General features: G+C 42.9%; 1 protein-coding gene across 2 annotated transcripts in view; it reads right to left on the reverse strand.

Annotated features, from left to right (window-relative positions):
• The window catches only part of PRKCA (protein kinase C alpha), a 446,150-nt gene that overhangs the window by 78,524 nt on the left and 340,260 nt on the right, over positions 1 to 27,366 (reverse strand). For both annotated transcript variants that reach the window (XM_077163627.1, XM_077163626.1), the window contains exons 6-8: positions 18,805 to 18,961; positions 17,624 to 17,758; positions 17,271 to 17,367 (exon numbers count right to left, since the gene is read on the reverse strand). In XM_077163627.1, the coding sequence (XP_077019742.1) occupies positions 17,271 to 17,367; positions 17,624 to 17,758; positions 18,805 to 18,961 (389 nt within the window). The remainder of the gene's footprint in view (positions 1 to 17,270; positions 17,368 to 17,623; positions 17,759 to 18,804; positions 18,962 to 27,366) is intronic.

Genomic DNA, 27,366 nt, shown 5'->3' on the forward strand with positions numbered 1-27,366 from the left:
GGGATTAAAATACATACATTAAGGGAAAGAAAGGAAAAACGTATTGTCAAATTAAAGATGCACTCTTTCTGTTCAGTTACTTTCCAAACAGACTTAGACTTATTTTAAATCACTGATAAGAGATTTCAATATTTTCTTGATAAATTTTGTAACTAACCTAAACTGAGGGGGTGCAGAATGGACATGTTGTCTGGGGGTCAATGCACGGGTGTTTTTCCTCACTGGAGGGCCGTGGCTGCTTGGAGGGACACAAGGAGGCGGGAGGTGGAAGCTTCCAGAACATACAGTGCATCCTTAAGGGTGGAGATAATGGCTGGAGGTGGAGGCTCAGGGGCCACAAAAACTCAGGCGAGAGTTTTTGTGGAAGGAAAGGTGGAAGAGGACAGAGGGGAGGAAGGACTACCTTTAGGAAGCGGACCCGACATCCCTGTAAAAGACAGGAGAAGGAGAAAACTGCCAGGTTAGTAGGGGCAATGCTGGGCACATGAGAACAATTAGCACCACAAGAAAAATAAAGACTGGGTAGGACACAGCATAAGCTCTATTTCCAATGCGGACGGAAAGCACAGGGGAGACACAGTTACCCTAAGGCAGGCGCTGGGGTGTGCAGAGAATGGGAGGTGAGCGTTCCGCCCAGCACCACCCTGGGGGTTGCTGGGGGCAGGAATGAACTCCTCCTTTTGTAAATGGGGAAAGGGCCGGTTAGGAAGCAGAACCTGCTTGGGGCCAGGGCCCTGCTCTCTTCTTCCTGGCCATGTTTATGACATATCTGACTGGACGTTCTCACACGAGACAGCTCCACGACCTTCACGTATGGCCCAATCCACACAGTCATGGGTGAGGGGGCATTTGATTACTCAAGTGTTTCTTAGTAAATACTTACTCCACAGTTTTCACATAGATAGCCGTTATTCAATATTAGATTAAAACTCAAACCTACTTACCATTACAACTTTTTGTAACAAGACTATTTTTTGCCCTTGAGGATTCAGAAGGGTCTTCAGTATCTTGATGCCCATGATTACTGGTGAAACATTAATTGGTGGGACAACTGGCAAACCAAGTTCTGGTTGACCAAGTTCCAGGTAACCAGGTTTTGCTCTCTGACATACTTCTTTTTACTTTTCAACTTTGGCCTGAGAAAACTCATCACGACTGGATAACTTCGCCTTCTCAAGTACTGGTGTGATAAAAGTAAGTCAAACCATCTTCACAGCATTCTATACAAGGAATCATGATGAACAGGTTTATACAGGCTGTGAATTGCCTTCTGCAAGAGAATCTGAGGCAAAGGCTATTTTCTGAACCAATATTCTAGAGCCTGAAAGGATCACAAGAGCCCCAAAACTGAGCAGAGAGGAGATCAGAGGCAAACTGATTATCCTTTGTACTCATAAGGCTTTTCCTACTAAAACAGGAAGTTTGGTCAAGTCATGAATTTTACGTTGCTTTTAACAGGTACAATACATAACCATCTATCTACATCTACTAATTCTATTTCTTTGAATCTGTAATCACAAATCTATTTATAATTGGTCTCAACACAGGCCATTTTACTCTAACCCCAAAAGTGCTATTTTAGGCTACAGCTTTTCATAAAACCACATTGGGATTAAAGGGAAACAATGACGGCAACAAAAGCATCCTTGTGCTGGAAAAATCTCAGAAGAAACTTAATCTAGGATTTTCCCTACCCCCTCCTGATAGGGTACACAGTCTTTGCTTGACTACTTCTAGGTACAGAGGACTCCCAATTGGCCGAGAGGCTCTGAGAAGCACACCACATGGTTTTAGAAGGCTCCTACCGCCAACCTCCATCTGTAATAGGTCACCTGCCTCTACAGGGAGAGAGAGGAAAATCCTCTAGGTGAGCCACTTTGATATATCTGCTGTGTGGTTTCACAGCTTCCAGCAGACACTGGGCTGTTATCCTTAAACTTAAGTGGACCTAGAGAGAACTCTTAAGACTTTTCATGCTTGGACATGACAAACCAACCGCAATCTCATTCTGAAAAATCAAAAGAAAGGCTTACTAAGTGAATCTGCCCAGATTCCCCCAGCCTCTCTCCCTCCACATGCCTGAAAGAGCTCCAAGAGAAAACAACCAGGGCTGGACACCTGGACATGAGGGTGAAAGATAAGGAGGGCTTCAAGTATAGATGGCAAATATCCATTTGGTTGCTATGATGAGCTGGGAAGTGCCACAATTGCTTGCAGATGAAAAAGGTGGTCTTAAAGCGTAAAGAGACCTCATGCACGATAAACAAACCACCACCACCACCATGCAGCAAAACCAAGATAAGATATCCATGAGCACCCCAACCACAGGTTCCTGGGCCTCGTTCTGACTTCTCTGAGGACTCAGCAGTTTCAAACCCTTCTAATACCATGTCAGGCCAAGTGAGCGATAGTATTTTCAGCAGTGAGGCTCGATTGGTGTCTCAAGAGCTGGAGATATTGGCACCTGGACAAAGGAGTGACTGAGGCCTGAGTCAGAAACCTTCTTCTAGGCTAGCTACTACCCAGGAAAGTGTGCCCTGGGCGGGCTGAAGAGAAAGTTCTGATTCTATCCTGTTGTGAGGGTCAGGAAAACAGTATGCAGAAAGTCTGATAAGGTGAAAGGCTGTACACCCCGTCTGACTACTCTGCAATGTTCTTTAGAATAAGCTTCATATCCTAACTGTATCCCCAGGGATAGTGCTTGGCACTTGGTAGCTGCCATATCCACCAGTTGGAAATTTGCAACTACCCACTTCAGGAACCAGAGAAACTGTGGGAAGGAAGCTGGTCCTACCCCCTAAGAGACCAGAATCATCACGCATATAGGTTTTACCCAACTGCTTAAGCAATCTGGGTATGTGCAGGGAGAGAATGGTCTCTACCTGGAAGTCCCCTAGGTTCTTACTCTAGAAACGGGGCGGTGACAGCAGGCAAACAGTCTTTAGTTTGCACAGTGACACTGCAGGTCAATTTTTTAAGGCTCGAGAATTATGTAAATGTATGAGTAGGATCTGGTTGCTTTAGACAGAGACCAGTGGAAGAATTTCCAACAGAACGTCAGCAAGTACTGAGATGTGTGAGTGAGCATGGTATGAACATGGAGGGAAGTCAGAAAAGTGGGGATGGAGGAGGGATGGGAAAGGAGAGAGAAGCATCACTCTAGGCAGGAGATCTGGATTCTGCTGCTAACTTTGTGACCTTGAGTAAGTCCCTTCTCTGCTTTCGTTTTCACACCAACAAAGGATAGATCTTTGTTTTCCCATTAATAAAAGATGACTTCAAACATCCCTCCTGGTTCTAATGTTTATTATTCCATTATCCCAGGGGTCAGTGAACTTTTTATGTAGGCTTCTGGGGGCTGTTCAGTAGGGCAAAGGCAGCTGCAGACAATATGTGAACAAATGAGTGTGGCTGTGTGAGTAAAACTTTATTTATGGACACTGAAATGTGAAATTAATGTAATTTTCATGTGTCACAAAATATGATTTCTTCCAGCCATTTACAAATATTAAAAAAAACAACAACACACACTTCTCGTTCAACAGCCCTAAAGTCGGGTGGAGGTGTGGGCCACAGTTTGCCGATGCCAGCACTATTTCAACGTGATGATGGAGTCTGGCCTCATTTCCTCCACCACCAACTGGTTGTTAGAATTTGTTTACTCTTTAGTCAATGGGTGATATCCTCTTGACCAGGCATTTCTCAAACTTTAATACTCACAGAATCCCCTGGGGACCTTCTTAAAAATGCAGATTCTGGGCTGGGGCCTGAGGCTCTGAATTTTTAATAAGCTCCCAGGTGATGCTCAGCTACTGGTCCCTGGACCACATTGGGGTGCAAGGATCTAGGGAACCACGCTTCTCTTTCAGGATACCCAGGGCATCAGAATCTTTGGGATTGACTGCTCCAGGGATCACCCATCCTAATGCTTTGTAGGACATGGCCTTTGGGGAAAAACAGCAAATGGAAGTGGTAAGTGGGAAGCTACCCTTATCATGGGGCTTCAGTGTCCCCTAGGTGCCGGGGATGCATCCGTAAAGACCTGGCTGCCATGTCTAGTGGCCACCAGTGGCTCTGTCCTCCCTCCATCTGATGCCTGCCAAGGGAGGGAAGTGTCCTTGGCACCTGCTAAGCCGCTTGGTGGGATGGCTCTAGGTACGTGTGGGTAACTGCTTCTAACATTTAACACCAGGCTTGCCCCAGGTCTTCAACCAGAAACATCTACCCACAAAGGCCACCCTCACAGCTACAAACAGAAAGCTTTGATGGCATTTCAGGAACTCATTAGGATGGAACAGACAACTGGAATGTATTCTCTCCTCTTGGTTTCCCAGCAAAATCATTTCCCCAAGATAAATTAAACTGAAAACATGTTGCCAATGCTATGAAAGGAACGCATTCACCCTCCCTCCCAGGCTCTGTGCAGTTGCATTTAAAGGCTTTCTTTGGGTTTGCTCAGTTGAGTGATGGGGTTAACCTCTGTCGACAATGATCTAATGAAAATGTGAAAATGATTTCCAACACTAAACCTTGTCCTCTTTCAGTTTAAGATTTTGCTCTTGAAACAGAGCTGAAAAGCAGAGATTACGACATCTCTCTTTCAACTGATGGGCATTTAATGGATTTTCTTTTTCTTTAACATTACACAGTTCAGAAAGTAATTAAATAAGCTACTTAGGGACCCCCCCCCCCAAAAAAAAAGCAGAATATTAGGGCACATAGATTTTCTGTTTTCTGTCCAAAAGGTCATCTGACAGAACTCAGGTTGTCATGGTAACAGCCGCCAGGCCAATCAACAAATAGCTACAATTTATCTGAGGGTCTCCAATGAGCTATTTTCTGCCCATCTGGAGAAGAACATTCTGAATGAGATAAAGTCTTCAAAGACAAAGGAGGCTTTTGGAGAATCCAATTTCTGCAACAGTAAACAGAAAAATCCTTGCTTACTCTTTCTACTTATAACCTAGCAATAGAGTCTCATTTCTGCCGATTTAAGTACCTTAACTAAAGTAGTAATCAGATCATATTAATTTGTTAATAACTAAACATTAGTTTCAAAATGTTCCCCTTGAAAAAATAAAAGGAGATACACATGTGATCTGTGACCCAGAGCAATACTTCTTGTAGATTCTGGACCTATATCATAAACTGCACAGAACAACGGATTCTAAGGGACCATGATCATAATTTTATTTTGGCTTCTTTTGGTTTAGTACCTGGAATAATCCTTAGTGGTTATAAACATAAAGCTGTGAAGATGCAGACGTTATATATTTCTCTGCATTACACTTAAATAATTCAAACATTCCAAGGAGTATGTTTTTGACAGGAGACATTGAAATAAGGATCTCTTGAAACGAGTCTTCCAAATAAAATATTTCAGCCATGAAAGCTTAATTTCTCCTATTTCCAGAATATCTGTTAAAATTAATGTAGCTCAGGGGTTTACAAGCGCTTAGGTGAGACACTTTAGTCTGAGAGGTAAAACAATGATGTGTCTAGAAGGCAGAGTTTTCTGTCTCATTTCCACAGACCTCTAATCCTCTGTGCATCACTTTCCAATTAACAGAAACTCTCAATAAATTTCATTGTGATGTCTGGGACTATTACTAGAATAATACTGTGTATTATTAAATTACTAGATAACTCAAATACCTTAGCTTTGTTCCATTTGCATCTCTAATAAAGTTATTTGGCCATGCAAAAAATATTTTTATCAGGGCCGAGTAATAGGTTCAGAATCTAGAACATGAGGGAATCCATTTTTTGAAATCCAGGGCTCTTGGAAAAACACCTTAGAAAGTCAGGCAGATTTGCATTTCAGTCCATTTCCACCATATCCTGCTTTTCATCGAGAGGCATATTCTAGACCGATATTGTCCAACAGAAGTGCAATGTCAAAATTTATAACATGGGTAGTACATTTCCTAATTTAACTTGTGTGGTCAGTTTAGTTGAACACCATAAGTATATGGAATCTTGAATAGGGAGTGAGATTTTGTTGGTTTGTCCAAGTTTGTGTGATGCTCTGAAAAATCCTAGAGCAATCTGGGCAGTGAATAAATAAGCATTTGCGGGGTCCCCTTGGGAGAATGGGGAGAATGTGGAAGGTGTTCAACTTCCCCATTTGGAGAATTTCTGATATTCTCGAAAGCAGTGGGGTCAACCAAATCAATAGGCCGAGACCTCGGTCTTGGGGTTCAACCCTATGAAACTTATTCCTGCAAAGGATAGGCTAAGCCTACTTAAAATCATGCCTAAGAGTCATCCCCAGAGAACCTCTTTTGTAGTTCAGATGTGGCCTCTCCCTCTAAGCCAACTCATCATGTGAACTCACTTCCTTCCCTCCTGTGTGGGACATGACTCCCAGGGGTGTAAATCTCCCTGCCAATGTGGGACAGAAGACCTGAGATAAACCATGACTGGCATCAAGGGATTGAGAAAGACTTCTTGACCAAAAGGGGGACGAGAGAAATGAGACAAAATAATGTTTCATTGACTGAGAGATTTCAGAGTTGAGAAGCTATCCTGGAGGTTATTCTTCGGCATTATACAGATATTCCTTCTTAGTTTATGATGTATTAGAGCGGCTAGAGGGAAATACCTGAAATGGTGACTGGTGTTCCAGTAGCCTAGATTCTTGAAGACAATTGTGTAAAGAGGCAACATTTACAAAGTGACTGTGATTGTGAGAACCTTGTGTCTGATGCTCCTTTTATCCAGGGTATGGCCAGATGAGTAAAAAATATGGATTAAAGTAAATAAATAAATGAATAAATAATGGAGGAAAAGGGTAAAATAAATTCGGTATATGGAAGCACTAGCTGTCAGTGAGAGGGAGGGACGTGGTGTATAGTATGCATGCATTTTTCTTCCTTCTTCTTTTTCTGGAGTGATGCAAACGTTCTAAAAATGACTATGGTGATGAATACACAACTATGTAATGATATTGTGAGCTGTTGATTGTACACTATGTAGAGAAAATATGTGTGTAATGATTTTTCTCAATTAAAACATTTAAAAAAAAGAAGTGCAATGTCAGCCATAAAAACATTTAAAAAAAAAGAAAGTGCAATGTCAGCCACAAGAGTAATTTAAAATTTTCTAGTAGTCGCATTAGGAAAGCTAAGAAGAGGGGTGCATGGGTGGTTCAGTGGTAGAATGCTCGCCTGCCATGCGGGAGACCCAGTTTTGATTCCTGGCCCATGTATCACCAGCACCCTCACCACCATCACCCCCCCACCAAAAAAAACCTAATAAGAAATAAGTGAAATTAATTTAACGATGTATTTATATTTAATAACAATACCTAATATACAATATATTTAATAATACTTATTAAATGTTTAACCAAATATAACCAAAGTACTATTTTAATATGCAAACACTATAAAAATTGCTAATGAGATATTCTACATCAATTTCTTCTTATGAACTCTTTTACTAACCCACAGCACATCTCAATTCAGACTAGCCAGCTGTGACTATGGAATTAGTTAACAGTCTAGTTCAACAGTCACAGCTGGCCAGTGGTTACTGAATTGGACGTGTAGCCCTAGAGGATTTTCAAGGGAAGGGAAAATGCAGCCATTTGCTCTTTTTGGAATTTAAGATCATGTGATGGTTTAGCTGATGATGTTCTCAAACCATGAGAGCTGGACAGCTTGGTACCTCTGGGCTTCTGTTCAATGGGTAGAAGAATTTCTGGCCTTCCTTGACTAATGAAGAAGTCAGCTGCAATGGATAATGACTGTCTGTGATAGGAGGATGAGACCTTCTACGAGGGGGTGAACTTGAGGTCCTGGGACAGAGCACAGTCAGCAAGTGGGCAGGGGTCAGGCCAAGGAGGGCATCACCAAACAGAGGGCAGCCGAGCAAGCTGGTTCCTCAGGTGAGCCAAAGCTCCCAATCAGGCATGCATTATAGCAAACAACCTCGAATGGCCTCCTGGAAGCAACAAGCAAATGGAAACCTGACCGCTGCAGAATGAGCTGGGACTCAGCATCAAGGGATTGAGAAAACCTTCTCCACCAAAAGGGGGAAGAGCAAAATGAGACAAAATAAAGTGTCAATGGCTGAGAGATTCCAAACAGAGTTGAGAGCTTATCCTGGAGGTTATTCTTATGCATTATATAGATATCACCTTTTTAGTTAAGGTGTAATAGAGAGGCTGGAGGGAACTGCCTGAAAATGTAGAGCTGTGTTCCAGAAGCCATGTTTCTTGAAGATGATTGTATAATGATTCAGCTTTTGCAATGTGACTGTGTGATTGTGAAAACCTTGAGTCTGATGCTCCTTTTATCTACCCTATCAACAGACAAGTAAAACATATGGATTAAAAATAAATAATAGGGGGAACAAATGTTAAAATAAATTTAGATTGAAATGCTAGTGATCAATGGAAGGGAGGGGTAAGGGGTACGGTATGTACGAATTTTTTTCTGTTTTCTTATTTCTTTCTCTGAATTGATGCAAGTGTTCTAAGAAATGATCATGATGATGAATATACAACTATGTGATATTATTATCATCACATAGTTGTATATTATACAGTTATTGATTATATAGCAAGAATGGGAAAAAAAAGCTGTAAATGTTGGAACAAGAAATCTACTTGGTCTGTTCTCAGGAATGATTTCTGGACACAAATTTCTAACTTTCAAAACAGGATTTGGAGAATGCTCTTGTCTTTTAATAGCTCCTCATCTGTACATATAGATCTAGCCTCAGAGTTCATAATTTTCCTAAATCTAAGTAAAAAAAAATTGAGTCATATCTGTTTCATAAAATCAACTAAAATAAAAGTGAGAAAACAGCCACAACTAATATTTACTGAGCAGCTGCTACATGCCAGGTTCTGTTCTAGGCAATTTCCATAAACTAATTGATTTAATCATCCTGCCAGCAATCATTTGAAATAGGAACTATTATTATCCCCATTTCATAACCAGGGAAACTAAAGACCAGAGAGCTTAAGAAACTCACATCTAAGGTTGCCAGCTGGTAAACGATGGAGCCAGGCTTTGAAACCCTGGGTTACTACTATGCCAGGCTGCACAGTCTTTCTGGAATACCACGCTGAAATACTGAGTAATCTGCCCAAGGCCTTGCAGCTGAGATGTGGGGGAGGGAGGCTCTGAAACCCAGCTGGCTGATTCCAGGGCAGGGGTTCTTCCAATCCTGGCCATGCAATACCACTTCTCAAAGGAGACAGGTGTGAAGGGCTCAGCACACAAAGTGCCTGGCAGCTAGCATCACTCAATATGTGCTGCTTTCATCATGGCCCTCTTCAGGGTCACGTCACACGTCCCGTTCCCTGGGAAGGGACACGATGGGATGAGGTACCCAAAATTGTTCTCTGAGAACGGTGGCTTTATCTCACACCTGATCATACATTTTTCTCTTTACAGAACTTTAAAAGTACAGTATTTCTCTACAGAGAACTCACATAAATTTCAACTAACACTGCAATTTAAATGAATTTAACTCTTTTCCTTGGGTCCTGAACTTCATTCAGAGTTATTTATAATATATAACCTGCCAGCTTTCTAGTGGACATTATATTTCATCATATTTTGATGGCAGATACAGTCCTTAGCAGACAGGGGCCAAAGCATGCTGCTTCTTTAGCTACCTTCATCCTGCTACAGACGTGCTGGTTCTGCTTTTTAATTTAATTTTTTAATATTACATTTTAACTTAACCTGGAGTAGGGCAATGATGGATTGCAAAAGGTACAGTAAGAACAGAAAAAGATTCAGATGCTTTTAGCTTCCTATTTTGTTCTACTTCTTTTGAACGATCCAAAATAAGTGATGAAAACAACAAAAAGCCTCAACATTTAGGTAGAATAGAATGGAGTAGTCTCTTTTAAGGAAAGCAGCTTGGTCTTTTTATATTCAAATCTCTGATAATTGTAAACAACATGTGGGGGAGGCAAATGGCCCTATATCGGTATATATGAGTCCATTTAAAGTGTACTTGCAGCTAAAAGCCATCAGAAGACAATTGGAAGTGTTTGTTGAAATGCTGGGGCAAAATGAGAAAACGTAGGTTCTATTTTGTTAAAAACAGAAATAACAAAATGTGGAGAAGGGAAATTTGGTCTCCAAACTCAGTACTCTACCCAGAGCCAGCTCCACCCTAGTGCCTGGGCCCCTCTGGCTTGATTTCAATCTGGGCATCAGGACTGGGGGGAAGGAGGTCTTGGTTGGAATAGGTTGTCTTAGAAAAGGAGGAGCCAGGCCTGAGGAGAAAGGTCTGCGCAGGAGGAAAATGGGGGGAGGGGGGGTATTTTATCCTGGAGAAGGGAAGTGGCTGGCTGCAAAGGAGGGCTGGGACTTGGTGCCAGGACTCTCCCTACCTTTCCTTCTCCCCCTGAACCTCCTCCCAATTTCTTTAACATCCATCCTTCCCTGACACCCCCAATTCCCCCACCCCACTCCCATTCTAGGACAACCCATTCTGGAGGGAGAGGTGGCCCAAATGGTTTCAGGGGAAATAATCAATCGATGATAAACACAAGGAAAAAAGTGCTGCAGTTCATAAGCAGGGAAATGGAAACTCAAACAACAATAAGATTCTCCAGAAATGTTTTAAAATGACTGAAAGATGTGACAAAAAGAAAAGCAAACAAAAAGGCAAAAAATAAAGAAAAAAAATGCAAAAAGAAAAAACAAACAAAAAAATAAAATGACTGAAAGAGGTGGTCAGAAGATATCTTTTTTTGAACTGGAAAGTTGAATGCAGCATATAACTATCTGGGTATACCTCAAAATGTGAATGATTCAGACCCCCAATTTTGTAAAAGTTCAAAATAACCATGTTGCACCAACAAAAATATGGGGCTTTAACATGAATGGAATCTAGTGAATCAATTGTGACATTTTTGTTAACCTAATTAATTGCTTTGCTAATTAATCATTAACTGATATTCCCATCATGCTGTTCAACTTTGGTGGGGCTTATAGCAAACATCTTCCAGACGTGCTCACTTCTCAGCCTTTAATGGGAAAGTCGACACCAAACCACTGAGTTGAGAAGTGCCAGTGCAAGCTAATTCTCTTGGGAGATTGCTTTTATTGCCTTGATAGCCACTGACATCCTCTTGTGTCCAGAGATTATCTGATACATTCTCAGATACATGAAATCTCCAATTTACAAGCACATTGTATTTCAGAAATTCTTCTGTACATAAATCATGAAATAATTTCCCATAGAAAACAATGTTATAAATGGGGATGAGATTCTTGCCAATACACTCTTATTTCATGATACAGCTGGACTACAAGACAAACAGCATGCCCACTGTTCAGAGCATTATTTCAGCAGGAAAATTCATTTTTAATGAAGCTCCAAAAAGGGCCTTTTATAACTCAGTTTCTGTAATGAAACATATTGAAGATGATGATGATGACAGCTGACACTTACATAAGACTCAGCTCCAACTGTTTTCTCTTGACTGCTTAATCTAATCTTTATAAGCAGTCTATTAAGTTAATTCTGTTATTATTCCCATTTAACAGGTAAGGACCTTGAGGCTCAGAGAGGTCAGCTGGCTGCTAAGGGGTAAAGCCAGGATTTGATTCTAGAGTCCACAGGCTAAACCAGGGTCAGCAAAATAGGGCCCATGGGCCAAATCTGGTCTGCTCCCTGTTTTCGTAGATAAAATCTTACTAGAACACACCACGTTAATTCTTTTATATACTTTCTATGGCTGCTTTCATGCTATAAGGGCAGAGTTGAGTACTTGCAAAAGAGACCCTAAAATATTTATTATCTGACCCTTTACAGGAAAAGGATGTTGATCCCGCACTTAATCATCACTGTGGACTGCCTCTAAGGGAAGGCACAGGCAGTGGAGGCCAGAGTGGGAGGCAGGAATTGGAATCCTGGCTATGTCCAGCAGCAAAGGGAAGGCTGAGATATTACTGGCCAGTACAGGAGGTTAAATTTATTTTTCAGTAGATTCCCTGTCTCTTTCCCAAGAAGGATCTGAAGCAGAGCACATGGCTACCAAACACAAGGTTCCTGGAGATCAGGGACTTTCCTTCCTTGTTCATTGCGGGAACTTACTTATTGAATAAATGAATGAATTTATATGCTTACGAATCAGAGATCATGTGTACTTTATTTGAAGGCAAACAAGGGATAGGTTAAAGGTTTACAGAATTTGCAGTCAAGGTTTTGATTTGGTTTTGTTTTTTAGGTAGATGAACTGCTCTAGCAGGACACACATTAGAGAGTAAGGTCGTTTCCCACCATCTGGGATTTTCCTTGGCTCCTAAGAGCTTCTTTTTCTGCTCCGCTTCTTCCGTTTGCCAAGACCCTAGAATCAACAATAAATTTGAAAAAAATTTCCATCTTTTTTCATACTAACCACATACTAATATGTGGCAGAGTTGTAGAAGCTCATCCATTTTGAGTTTCCTTTGTTTTGACTTGATTCTGGAAAGGGATTTGAAAGCCACATTCAGTTAACTCTAGAAAACAGGGCTGGACAAGAAAGGAACATCCTACAGACCGGATGTGGGCACTTCTGCTGAGTAATGCCTGCCCCTAAAAGGACTAACCATTATGTTGTGTTTGATCCAATCATGATTCGCCATTGAACTTTAAATTAAGAAAATAATTTTACTCAGCTGAATCAACTGTACTAGAGAGTAGAGATAGGGTTTATGAAAGAGTTAATAATGGGTAGACAGGATTTATAAGATGGCAAGCAAGTGAAAATGGCAATTATATGGACAGAAGGAAGCAGTCACACCAGGGCTGGGGAATGAGATACAGGAAAGGAGGTGGGGTTAAAGGAAATTTCCCAAATACTACCCAATGCTAAGTTTTGCCTATACAAACTGCAGCAAGACAACAGTCATAAAATTCTTAGCATCTTCTTGACAACATCATCTCATAGGCTTCCTGTCTAGTCTCTAGCAGTGACTTTTTATTTTTTTAATGCTCTAGGTAAACGAACCAATATAATTCGAATAAAATCTAGGAAATACAAGTTGAAAGCTTAATAAAAAGAGAATTAAAGAAAAAGCCAAAACGTAGTTCGCACAGATGCTCCAAGCACTGAATGGCACTGAAAGGCTGTGGGCAGAGGCTGGGCCCCTCGAGCACCTCTGCTGACTTGTCCTCTCTCCTCGGATGCTGCTGACCTTGGGCCAGGGCTCCACTGCAAAGTCCACGGCTCTCCCAAGGAGACAACTGCATTCAGCAGGACAATTCTGACCTTTTATAAAAGCTGGACTCGCTGCCCAGAAGAACAGGAAGGTTCTTGGAACCTTTTTTATGCCATGGAAACCAGGCATAAAATGTGGGTCATTATTTCTGCCTCCACAAGGCTTAGTCTCAGGCATACACAGAGCATCACCATCAAAATACCTCCTAAAATTCCTGACACATTGGCTGCTAATGACCCACTAGGGTCTGAAATTCAATAAGGCTATTTTTAGGTTCTCAGGTCTCTTTCCCACCTGGGACACCTGAATACTACAAGCCCCAGAGCCCAGAAATTCTCTCTGAATGATCCAGCCAGCACAGGGTTGTGTGACCTTGGGGATGAATTCAAGGACACCTGTCTGTCCAGTACCCCACCATGTCCTCAGCTGTGGGGTGGAGGTGGGAGGAGATGAGAAGGCAAGGGAAAGAAAAATCAAATTGGAAGCGAGCTAGGCCTGGCAATGGGCACCTGAGGCTACAAAAACCCTGACTTCTAACTTTGTCCTTGGATGCCTCTCTATACCATAAGGTCTCTTTGGAAAGAACCTCATGCTTTTTCCTCATATATTTTTTTCCTTTTAATTTACCCTTGTTTTCTCTCCTGTGTTTTTTATTACTATTTTGTCTCAATTTTTAATTTACTTTTTCAATTTTGAGACATATTCGCATACCACACAAACCATCCAAAGCATACAATCACTGGCTCACAGTATCATCACACAGTTGTGCATACATGCCCATGATCGACTGTAGAACATTTTCATTATTCCGAACAGAAATAAGAATAAAAAATAAAACCCAAATCCACCCCTACTCCTTATTCCCCCCAGTTGTTGGCCCACAGTATTGGCACAGTAAATTTGTTACTATTGATGAAAGAATATTCAAATGTCACTTTAGGTATTTAACAGAAATACCTCACAAGTACCGTACCAATACTAGGGGTAAATGACTGGGAGGTGGGGGATAAGAGTTATGGGGTGTTTTGGGTTTTATCTTTGGTGTGGCTATGTGCATTTGTTATTCTGTCTTTGGAGCAATGAAAATTATCTAAAATTGAGAGTAATAAAGATTATACAATAATCAATGAGACAGTGATTGTTCAGTTTGGATAGCATACAAGTTATGTGAATATATTTCAGCAAAATCTGCAGACTCAAAATAAATAAACAATTAGAAACAATGTTACCGTTAACTATAGTCCATAGTTTATAACAGCTATATTTTCCCCACATACCCCTCTATATTGTTTACTTTTAATATTTGTAGTGGTTCATGCAAGAACTTATCTACACACGACTTTAAAGAACCACTTGCAATCAAATTCACCTATAATACATTACTATTTCTTATCATCTCAAGAACGTGCTATCATCACCTCTATCCATTCCCAAATATTTAAGTTCAACCTTGTTAACAATTCTGTATGTATTACGTATCTGCTCCCCATCTTCTAGCTTCTGTCTATCTCTAGTTACCCTCTAATCTACATTTTCCCCCTATGCATGTCTTATTTTATTACTCACCTGACCATACACTGAATAAAGGGGGTGTCAGTCACAAGATTTTTACAATTGCAGAGTCACAAGACAAAAGCTATGTAGTTTTACACAATCGTTATCAAAGATAAAGGCTACTGGGCTACAGTTCAACAGAAGGTACTTCCTTCTGGCTGTTCACATATACTAGAAACATAGAAGAAATATCCATATGGTATTCAGCAATGACAATCTTTTGTTAAATTCTAACATCCCTGTTATAACTCCTCCCTCTCGTTTGATCAATCTCTCAATCTTAAGAGGTATTTGGGCATTGACTACTCTAACTTCTTCACACTGAAAAGGGTCTCCTGGGTTTTTAAAAAGCAGAAATTATAAGCAGTTCCTACTGGCGGCCTCCTACCTGTGTCAAGGCAGTAGATGTGTGTTTGACCTACAGGAATTCTACATTTTCATAAGCTGCCAACATTAAACCAGAATGTGCCATATAAAAAATCTGGATTTTGGGTATCTCTGGAGGCATCTGGCAACACAAGTCCTGATCTGGGCATGGCAATAACCACCCAGGGCTGAACAGCAGCGGCTGCTCTCTTAGGGCCTGTGGTCACTAGTTCCCCCTGTCCCCACCGTATCATCTTGTTCACCCCGAGGCCTGCTGTCAGGCACCACTTACTTCTACTACCTGTGGCCTGTTCTACTCTATGCTAGGGAGGACATCCAAGTTTGTGGCTCTTGCCTTAAAGTACTTGCCGGTGACAGCCATTTCAATATAACCTAAGTCAATAAAGTAAGTTGAACAAATTCATGTTTTATATCTTTCGGAATTCATTCTGACTGGATATGTCCTCTATGCTTCTTTGGGACAGAATTTTGTACTTGGGAGAAGGACACAAGACGGGGAAAACAGACTGTCAGTTTTTTGAGTGTGAGCATTTTAGCATCAGCACGGTATCTATGCATGCACCCATGCACGGAGCAAATTCCAGGGAATTCTAATGGGTCTGAAGAGGAGAACAATTCAAAAGGGAATTAATCAGACAGACTGATTGTAGGCTACAGAGAGGCCTGCCTTTGCTGGGCCCTGGGAGGTGAACTGCAAACACCTGGAATTTCCTGGGTGTCACGAGTATCATTTTTATTCGTGGTGGCCACTCTCCCCACTCCATGCCTGATGGTTTATAGGTACCAGACGACTCAAGGTGGAGCTGCTCTACCCTACAGTCTTAGGGTGGTAGCCGGCCAGCCCCGAAAGGGCAATTGTGAGACTCTAAGCCAAGTACTGTCAGCCTGACCTCCTCGGAGGGGAGGGGCTTGAGTCCAACTCCATCAGTCATAAGGAATCCTCAGTACAAACTCTGGACACAAAGACTCAGAAGAGATTCCCTGGGTGATGATGCACATCGAGGTGCCAGGCGGGTGACGCATCCTGACTCCACAAAAGAGGGCTCAGGTCGCTTCGCATTTGGGGGCCCTCCCAGTCCTCACCTCTGGGTCTCTTCCTTTGCCTGGCTCTGAGATGTATCCTTTTGCAATGAGCAAGCTGCAGTTGTGAGTACAGCACTTTCCTGTGTCCGTGACTCCTAGTGAATTACTGTTTTTGCAGGGGGAGTGGGAACCCCTGAATTCACAGACAGTTGGTTAGATGTTAGGGTGGTCCTGGGGCCCCTGGGCTTGCAGCTGGTGTCTAAAGCAAGGGCAGCCTAATGGAGGTCTATGCCCTAAACCTGTGAAGATTGGACTAATTTTGGGTAATTTGTGTCAGAAGTTATCATGTACACGCATCCCTTAAACAGCCAGAATACTTAGGATTAGAGAAATAGAGAAAAGATAAAAGCTGTGATTTGGAGAAAATAGTGTTTGCCTAAAGCTGAGATGTCTGGTAAGTAAAGAGAAAGAGGCACAGAAAGGAAAAGAAAAAGAAAGAAGTGAGGACAGAAGGAGAGCAGAAAAAGAAAGGAGGAGAAAACTGATGAATGTGGGACAGGGGCAAAAACAAATACCAAATGGGAAGTAGGAGAAAGAACAGCTTTTTCTACAGACCTGGAGCAAAAATCAAAGAGAATTCAAAATGCACAGGAATATTTGTTTAGGCTGGTCTCTTAGATTCAAATTAGGAACACTCTGCTTTCTGCAGGAAAAGAATAAAGCTTAGGTGCCAGCACGATAGCTTAATTACACTCAAACGACTTCCCAAGGGAAGGCCAAACTGATTTCTTCTCCTTCCGAGGAGCACAGTCCCTGCTCTGGAATGAGAACACTGCACTCAGCCTTGCCTGACTCCCTACTGATGTGCCAACCAATGTCTTATGCAAAATCCAACTACGCCCGTTTCTGGGATATTTCCAATTTCCAGTCTCTAACTGATGACAGATGTGAAACCTCAACGCGTTGCAAGGAAAAAAATGATTAGATATCATTTGTAGTTAAAATAAAGAGATTATTAACAATTAAATTCCTTTCAGCAATGTAATCACAAAAATTTGGCCCTTTCGAAAGCAAGGCTTTATGGAGGAAAGGCGGATGCAGTAATTGTTTGGGTATCCTCACCTCGAATTTCTGCCTGAGCTCCATGTTTCCTTCTTCATCCCCCTCTGGAATGGGTACGTTGTAGTACTCACCTTCTTCCTGGTTAAGCAGCTTGTACCTTCAAAGACATGGGAGAGAGGAAGAGTTAAGTGTTCATAGCAACACCACGGGTTCGGCAAGCCCTCTCCTTCAACCTTCAGTCTAGCTGTTTCGTGACATGCATCCTGTGGAGAGACTGTAGGCAAATAAATACATCTTCAACTGCCATTTCAGAGACTTGACCCGGCTTAGTTTTTGAATCTCTAAATGTCTAATGCTCTGAGACCACCAACGCTTGGCTGACAACAGACAGTCAACCCTAGAGGCTTGCTTACCACCCGCTGGCCGGCATCTTCATCAGCTCAGAAACCCCGAAGGACAGGGATCCCATGAAGTCGTTTCTTGTTGTTCGATCCCAGTCCCAGATTTCTACAGACAGTCTCCGGTCTTTGTCTGAAGGTTTTAATTTGCTACAAAAGAACACACACACGCGCGTGCTGACATATGATCATCTTGATGGTGGTTCTTGGGAGATACTATATGCTCAAGGCTTGAGCCTGAGATAGAGAACTGGGATATTTGAGTCTCTCTGTGGGTATGGAGTCACCAGCAAAGTATTAGCCTACACTTGAGACCATGGCTTGGCAAACTATGGCCCATCCAGCCCAGTGCCATGTTTTTATAAATCAAGTCTTACTGTAACACAGCCAGGCCCATTGGTTTCCTTATTGTCTACGGCTGCTTCAGCACTAGCAGAACAGAATTAAGTTGCTTGATAGAAACCGCAGGTCCACAAAGTCTAAAATACTTACTATCTAGCCCTTTACAGAAAAAAAGTTGCTAGCCTCGTTCTATACAGAAGGGAGCTGCTTTTCTAGTTGTCCACAGGTAAACCACTTCTTGCATTCTAGTTTGCAAGGAGGGCTGCTTGAGTGTGCTCAACTGCAGCCAGTGCTTTCTCATCACTGCCTTGTGTATTCCCTTCACCCACTATATCACTCCTTGTTTTCCTTCTACCATCTTTACTTCTGAAATTTTATAAATCTTTTAAGGCTAACTTTAAATGTTATTTCCTCCAGGAAGCCTTCCCTGCTTAAAGGCAAGATTGATCTGCATATTTCAATGGTAATAATACTTCCCATATTACTTATTCCTGTTTTTAACAATTATTAAATATCTCGTATTACCCCCTTTACTTAACCCTTCAAAATAACCTAGGTCCACTGACAGATGGGGGCAAATCTCACACATTTTTATATCCCCATAACACCATAATATCCATAATACATAATACCTCAGTATTCTCATTACATACAGAGTAGGCATGTTTAATAATTTAGTGCTTGTATTATGTAAATTCTTGGTAAACCAAGGGGTGGTAACAGCTAGCTCTCTAACAGTAGTCTGAGAAGGCCCTGAGAATGAAGAGATGTTTAAAGACAGTTATAGAGATAACGAGATGGGCAGCCATGAGATGTAGGAAGTAACTCAATCAAGAAGAGAAGAGACAACTTACAATGTAAAAGACTCATTCCACTGGGGATTTAATGTAGAGCGGATGGTTTTGGTTTTTTGTTTGCTTTCATTCTTAGGATCAGGAATAAGTTTCAGCTTCACATAAGGATCTGAAAGTCCATTTGGATCCATAGGGATTAAATTTTTTGCATCTCGTACTGTGAAAAGAGAAGGAAGAAAAATCAAATGCTAGCAAAAGAGAACTGACCTGTATTGTTCAGTGACCTGTAACAATACCAAGCTGAATGGAAGAGGCATCAAGATGGCACTGCTGGGGAGAGGAGGTGAGGACACTCCAGAAGAGAAAAGCCACTTGTTGCCATCACTACCAGACAGGATGGGTATTAGGTGGGTCCCTGTGGCATAGCCTTGTAGTTCAGCTGGTCCTGAACCAGCAACATCATGGGGTGCTTGTGAGATGCAGAAGCCTGGGACCCCTCAACCCTGCTGGAGTAGAATCATCTTGATGAGATTCCCAGGTGACATGAACAACATTTTTCTAGGAGAATAGGTTCATATCCCCTGCCCATCTAAGCAACCAGCCCAAACTGTTCATGGTTTGCACACTTGAGCAGCTAAAAGGGTGTCATCTCTCTCTCTCTTTTTTTAATATGCCAGTAGTTAATCCCTTGGTGCATACTGCGGCAGGTGTGTGTGTATGTGCATGTGTGCACACGCACACATGCTCAGAATTAAGTTTGAGTCTCTGAGGGGTGTGGCCCAAGCACTGGCTTTTAGACACTCCCCATATGGTTCTGTTGCACGGCAGGGCTGAGAGGCCAGGGTGTTTTTACAGCTGCCACTCCGAACATGCTCCCCAGCTGCATTTATGCCCCACGCACTGGCAGCGACTCCACACAGGGGGCCTAGACCAGCAAGAGCTGCATCCCCTGGGAGCACGTTAGACACGCAGGAACCATTCAGGAGCCATTCAGGTTCATCTCAACACCGCTGACTCAGGAGCTGCACGTTAACGAGACCCCACATGGTCCCAGCACACATTCCAGACTGAGAGGCACTGCCATGGAGTCTAAAATAATCAGGAGGAAAGGCCGTTTCATGCACAGAAGGAGGTGTGCTCAGAGCCATGGCTGGCAAAGGTTTGTTAAAGTGGGAATGACTATCTAAGGTCACCACATGTCAACAAAATTCGTTGTTTCCTATCACTGTGATGAAAGGGGAGCAAAGCTCCCTGAGCCTGCATACCCCAAATGGCTTCCTCACTGTGCTGGTCTGAAACTATTACGTATCTCAGAAAAGCCATGTCCTTTAATCCTTATTCAGTATTGCTGGGTGGGATCTTTTTGATTTTCTCCACGGAGATGTGACCCACCCAATTGTGGGTGGCAACTTGACTAGATGGTGTCCATGGAGATGTGTCTTCACCCATTCAACGTGGGGTTGCTTACGGGAGTCCTTTAAGAGGGAACCATTTTGGAAAAAGCTTTACAACTGACAGAGCCCATATAGCCAGAGACCCTTGGAGATGAAAGAAAATGCCCTCAGGGAAGCCACTGAAGAAGCCTGGAGAGAAAGCTAGTAGAGGTCGCCATGTGCCTTTCCAGCTGAGAGAGAAACCCCAAATTCCATCGGCCTTCTTGAGTCAAGGTTTGTTACCCTGGATGCCTTAGTCTGGACATTTTTATAGCCTTGCCTTAATTTGGACATTTTTACCATCTTAGAACTATAAACTTGCAACTTAATAAATTCCCCTTTGTAAAAGCCATTCCATTTCTGGTATATTACATTTCAGCAGTTTTAAGAAATTAAAACACTCACCATCTGCCAAGGGCATCTTCCTCATATGGCCAAAATCCCCATCACTGGGGTCTCAACACAGCCAGACGAGCTTGATAAACATCTGAGATGGGGTTCTCTAGCCTGGTGGTTCTCAAAATGTGGTCCCTAAACTGGCAGCATCAGCACTACCCAGTGAATCAGAAACTCTGAAGGTGGGAGAAGTCATTGAAGTTGGCAGTGATTCCAGCCCGAAGAGTGGAATCAAGATGAGCATTGCCTCTCTGACCTGCAGACACACTGCGTGCAGATGCCTGCTGGCCTGTAGACACACTGCATGCAGATGCCTGCTGGCCTGTAGACGCACTGTGTGCAGATGCCTGCTGGTAACAGCCTTAGGTCATCCTTCCCTGACAGCCTGAGCACAGGAAGGTAACAGGTGGGACCAGATTCCTAAAGTCTACAAGAGAAGTTTGAGAGGAGGGGTGGGCTGGCTAAGATCTGCCAGCCACAGGGGAACCGAGCATGTGTTCCTCTTTCTCCATTTATGCCTTCCAAGTATTTCTTCCCCTGAGACACTATCTAACTTCTAGTTAGGGAGTAGACAGAATATAAATAAAACCAAGGGTCATGGGGCATACAGCTTGTCAGACCTGCTTTTGAATCCTACCTCCTTCTCTGTGTAACTCAGCACTGGGAAGTATGAGACTCTGAGCCTCTGTTTCCTTATCTAGAAAAATAAACAGGAGTATAATTCCAGTGGTATAGGACGTTTTGGAATTAAATGAAATAATGTATATAAAGTGGCTTAAACTGTTGGGGACTTGGAAAATGAAAAATGAAAAAAAAAATTCCATGATCAGAGTGCTTCTCTCTGCCTCAAGCATGGAGCTTTGGATTCATTCCCATACCCACAATTTCAAAATCTTCAATGAAGTCAGAAGTGCCAGCGTCCTGGGCACCTGAGAATTCACCCAAGTCCTAGCAGAAGACTTCAGCGCTGCAGAAGGTCTGTCTTCCACAACAGCACTCGGAGGAACACAAAAGATGAAAAATGCGAGCATAAGCAACGGAGCTCTCCCATGAGGAGTGGAGAGCCGACAAAGGTCTCTCTCTAATTAAGCAGTGGAATGAGAATCAGATGCTTTGTAAAAGGCAGAAAACGCCCTGGAATGTCTAATATGGAGGCTGCTGAAGGTCACATTCCAGAGCAGCTAATCAAGAACCATTAGAGCCGCGGAGAGTTCCCCAGTTGCCTTTCCTGCCAGCTGCCAAAACTGTGGGGGCGCTAACTTCTAAATCTTCAATTTATAATCCTGATAGCCAGCACACACAAAGTCATTTAAGACTGATCTCTTCTGAATCGTGATGAGTTAAAATCTTGATGGGACTTAATGCTGTGGGCTTCCTACTGAGATATTATCATTTAAGTTGAAAATAAAGAGATACCGATTCCAAATGTCACTGAAGCAGACTGTGGGTCCAAGTTTAAATTTCTTATTGCGAGCGGAGTGCAGCCTATGACTCCTTGCATGCCAGGGACATGTGGACCAGGCTCAAGAGTAGCCGACCGGGGTTCTGTCTGCTCTGAACATGGGCTCGGGGACAGGCCGCCTGGGTTTGAATTCTGGCTCTGCCTTACTGGCATGCAACCCTGGGCGAGAGAGTTAACCTCTCTGTGCCTCAGTCTCCACATCCGGAAAATCATACCGCCCTTGTAGGACGATGTTAGAGGATTATTCAGGTTCATGCACGCAAAGTGGTTAGAATAGTGCCGGGCACATAGTAAGAGTCCAGTTATTATCATTGTTTTTGAGGTGAAGACAATTCACTGGCAGAGAACAACACCAAAAAAGGCTTAGATATTCAGAAATTGGACTGACAACTTATAAACAGGCAAGCAAATGCTGTGGAAGTGATTGCCACTGCCTGGTATCTGTGGTGTCTTAAACTAAGAAGCACTGCTGGAAGGCTTCACTATGGGACTGATTGTTGGGAATCCAGAAGAGGAAAAGTTAGGGAAGAGAAGAGTCAAGTGGGGAAGTGGATGTGAAGGTGATAGATGCCCTAGAGGTGTGGGCCCAGAGGGCGGCAAGCTGCTGGACCAGTGGCTTAGCCTAGAGCAGTGGTCCTGAACCTTAGCTGCACAGTGAAAACACCTGGGTTGTTTGATAAAATGCTGATGCCAAGGCCCCATCCACAGAGTCATATTTAATTGGTCTGGGCTGGAATCCAAGCATTAGCATCTTCTACCCTCCCCATGTGTGTCTAACATTAAACCAGGATCAACAACTGTTCACTCACGGTACCAGAGCAGTCCTTCTCAAAGTGTGGTCCCTGGGCCAGCATGGTTGCATCATTAGAATATTGGAATATTATTAAAATTCTTCTTTAAATTGCCTAGCTTTGGAAGAGTCAACATTTAAAAAGAAACTTAACACTCTGGTAATTGGAAAACCAAGATGATTTGCATAAATAGAAAGCAACCATAAAAAAAAAATACAATGAAAATTTAAAATCTAAGTGTTAATTTTTAGCTGTATACAGTTGCCCAAGGCCTGCTCTTCTAGTCCTGAAGGGGAAATTCACAAGTGTTATAGCGTTAAGGATTTTCTAGACCCAAATATTGTCTCTCTGAGTTAATTTGAGATTTGAAAGAAAATCAAAAAGGGAAAATTTTTCTCACCCCGTACTTTAATGCCTTTTAATATCAGTTCAGTACCTTTGGAAATCATCCCAAGTAGTATGAATGTCACACCCACCAGCAGCTCTGGCCCACGCTTGGGAAACGCAGTTGGACGGAATTCCAATCTGAGGTCATGAAGGAAGTGGACTAGTTCTCAGCCTGAGAGCAAAAACAGGTCCAAGAAAAACAGACCTGGCACAAGACTCATTTCTTATCTCTCACATTCTACAAGAACCAAATTGCTTTGAACCATAGAATTAAGATGGAGAAAAAAAAAGTCACTCTTTTAGATAAATGATCGAGAATGAGAATTTTGTTTTTTATGATCCGTTAAGCCAACTCAAATTCTGCAAGGTGATTGGTCTCTAAACACAGCAGTACAGAGCACAACCCACTACCCTTACTCATTCAGTTGCAGAAGCACTAACTGTGCTCTCAGGGTCTGCCCACATGGGCCAGGAGCCCCACACTTGAACTTGGTGAGAATGCATTTCCCCTGCGTCTCATTAGCAGCTCTGCAGCCTTTGTGTGGAGGACACAGCTGCTGAAGAAAGTGTTCCATGGTATTGGCCCTTTCAGAATGGAAAGTCTGTTCTGTAATTCCAGAACTTTGATAGATATACAGAATATTAATTATATTCCCATCTTCTGGCTTGAGATGCCTGTTTTGGAATCATCAGCTGTCAAGCCCAGAATAGAGAAAAATCAGCCTGGCCTGAAAGGTTATATAATTTCCTGATAATGTAAGATGATCATTTCTGGATAAAATCCGTTCAAGTAAGATTAGGAAGATTGAAGATACGGACGTGATGCCCCAGAGATACCTGATACAAGGGGCTAGCCTAGCCCAGGGTACGTGCGTTCTGAGTAATGGCCTAGGAATGAGGTGGGTATACTGGCATTTGGGCTGTGTAATGAGTCAGGGGGCTGAGCAGGGGATCAGGGCATCTAAGGGAGTCATGGGTGCAGACACAGGAATGAAGTCAGTGACTTCGCTCAGGGCCTGCTTGGAGGTGCACCTCAGGTAGCCAGACGGACAGACAGAGGCGATGGCCATGATTTGTCTGGAAGTGGATGACCATGCTTTGTCTGGAAGTGGATGGCCATGATTTGTCTGGAAGTGGCAAGTCACACCCACAGAGGCTTGCGGTCAGGGAAAGCGTTCAACAGTGCATCTGAAGAAGTACCAGAGACAGTCGGGTTCTCTGCTTGGCTAGGACTGCAGATGGCACTGAGTCCTCCTCAAGGGGCAGCACAGCTGGGTGGGCAGCTGGGTTTAGGTTCCTGCTCTACCGGCATCGTCAGCCGGATGACTTTGGACAAACTACCCAATATTTCAGGTTCTTCTTCAGTGAAATAGGGAAAACAGTGCCTATGTCGTAGGACTGGTGTGAAGATTAAATGAGCTAATACAGGTAAAGCATTTAGAACAGTGTCTGAATGTACTGGCTATTGTTATTAATAGTCGTATGTATTAAATCCGTGCTTTCTATCATTACCATCACCACCTCCTGCTTCGCCCTTTCCACCACCACCATCACCATCATCATCTTCTTCATCATCATCCAGTCCTCCTTGTCTGGCCCAGGAGGAGGGATATCCTCAGGGCAAAGAAACAAGTAGATTAAAGGGACAAACAGTCACATAGTCCTGGAATTAACAGGCTGAAGCTCAACGGTCAGCTCCCAGTTGTTTCAAAATAGCTTGGGATAAAAAAAATAGAAAAGAAAAAGAAATCTGTGCAACCCTGACACATTCCAAAGAATACACATAGCATAAATTATCAAGTGTAATAATAAACTAAGCACCCATGAACTCACCACCTGACATGAGAGCCAGGGTCCACATCGAAGAGCCGACTTATAGTGCCTCCCCCTGATCCCACCTGCCTGCCTTCCCATGGATTTTTAACTCCCACTCTGAGGTTGCCCCAGGCCACTCTGCTGGACACAGGTCAAGGTAAGAGCATGGGGAAGCTCTGAAGGATTCATCCATGAGCACACAAACTAAAAGGTTTGCAGCCTGCAGCCTGGACTCGTCTTCCTCTCCACTGACCCACAGAGAACCCTGTTCTTTCAAGAGCTCATATCTGTACCACGATGCTGTTTTTGGTAATAATGTACAAAACGTCAAGTGCCTCAAAATCCAAGGACAACATGGTTTTTCAAACAATCTGTTTTGCCTTAGAAAATAATTCTCTATTTTTACTGCCTCCCCCCACCTTTCTAAGAGCACCCCTTGTTCGTGGCTTCTGCTTAAAAACCACCACCAAGGACAAAGCCTCAAAACAAGGACATCCTGCAAAAGTCAGCATTGTTCACTGTGTGCTGATCCAACGGCTGCCCTCCCACCTCCGCCCCTGGCTGGCAGCATCAACAGGAGTAAACAAAATTCTACAATTCTATCCAACTTCACCCAGAAGAAGAAATTATGTTCGCTGAAACTACAGAAAAAAAAAAGAACTTTCCTTTGTTGAAGTTTAAAAACAGTGAAAGAAATGTGAATGCAAAAACACTGGGAGTGAGGGCAAGGGCAGAAAACAAGCAGGGGGTTGGGGTATGTGGTCAGAAGGAGCTGGTGTTTTCCAACATCACCTGGCAGAGCAATGGAGGTTCCCACATCCATGAGCCAGGATAATTAGTGGACATCCAAAGAGCCTTCCTTCAAAGAATTTGAGACTCAAATATAAATATAAATTCAATGCCAGAGACACCTGATGAATCTCTTATTTCTGAGAGGTTTGCCGACAGAGATAACGTCGAGATGGGCACCTGGTGTGTGTGTGTGCATGCATGCAGGCATGTGTGTGTCTTTCTCCCCTCCATTGAGAATGACTGATTTGAACCATGTGTCACCGAGGTTTTAGCCAGGTACCATTACAGAGTCTTGAGGTGATAATGTTCTGGAATTAGATAGTGGTGATGGTTACACCATGTTGAGAATAAAGTGAAAACCACTAAATTGTGTACTTTAAAGGAATGTAAATTATAGTTCAATTAGAAAGAAAAGGTACGATTTGTTGATGGATTTCCATGTACATCTTACAGCCACTGTTGAAAACACCCTGTGGGATAATATGCCCATTACTTATATACCCACTTTCCAGATGAGGGCACTGAGGCACTGACATGTTAAGTAACTTGCTCAAGGTTGGCACTTCATAAGTGATGGGGTTAAGAATGCAATGAAGTCCTGATTCTGGGACCTGAGCCTTCACCTCAACTCTGTCTGCCCAAGACAGCCTCTGCGTACGGGTCTACCGGTTAGCGAAGACCAGGGACGGGCAAATGCTTTTCTTTAAGGGCCAGCTAGTATTTATTTTCCATTTTGGGTTTTGCAGGACACAGTCTCGTTCAGAACAACTCAACTCTACTGTTGCAGAGTGGCAGCAACCACAGACAACAGGTAAACCAATGAACCCGGCTGTGTTCCATTAAAACCATATTTACAAAAACAAGTTGTGGGCCAACTTTGGCCCTTGGGCCTTAGTTTGTTGACCCCTGGTGTATAACAAACACTACCCTCCAACAATAACAGAGTGAATTATTTGAGGAGAAACTGATACTGGTAGGGAATTTCTAATTCAGATTAAGACTGCATCCTTCTGGTTCTGCTTGCTTTGATCTGAGCCTCTTGAACACCACATTTGTCCTAGAGCCTGGGAGAGATGTGGGGTTGGAGGTCGATATGGTATGTCTCCAAGCTGGAACCAGAACTCACTGTTGCCCTTTGCAGAACCTTCAGAAGCCAATACTTCTGCCATGCACTGGTCTTTCCTCCAGCCTACATTCCTAGACAGACCTGATTCATAGCCTCCTCTCTGGAGCATCTGATCTGACCATGACCTGCTATGACTGACCTACCCCACCTTGTCCAGGGTACCCCAGTCTGTTCCATACCTTGGCACCACCCAGGGACCAAGTGCAACGGTGAGCATGATAAGGCACCAATGGGGCCACTCATTAAATTATGCAACAGCTCCTTCAGAAATGAGGATTTTAAAGAATGTGCACCCAGTAGTACCAGGACACAAAAAAGCTAACCTGTTAGAGAACCCTGGCACTGGAGAGGCTAATCTAGCTTTTACAGAGATAAGAGCTGGTCCAGCTGACAAAGTTACCCTCCTGATAGACCAGCTGC

Source organism: Tamandua tetradactyla, chromosome 6, assembly GCF_023851605.1.
Source record: "Tamandua tetradactyla isolate mTamTet1 chromosome 6, mTamTet1.pri, whole genome shotgun sequence".
NCBI classification, from domain to species: domain Eukaryota; kingdom Metazoa; phylum Chordata; class Mammalia; order Pilosa; family Myrmecophagidae; genus Tamandua; species Tamandua tetradactyla.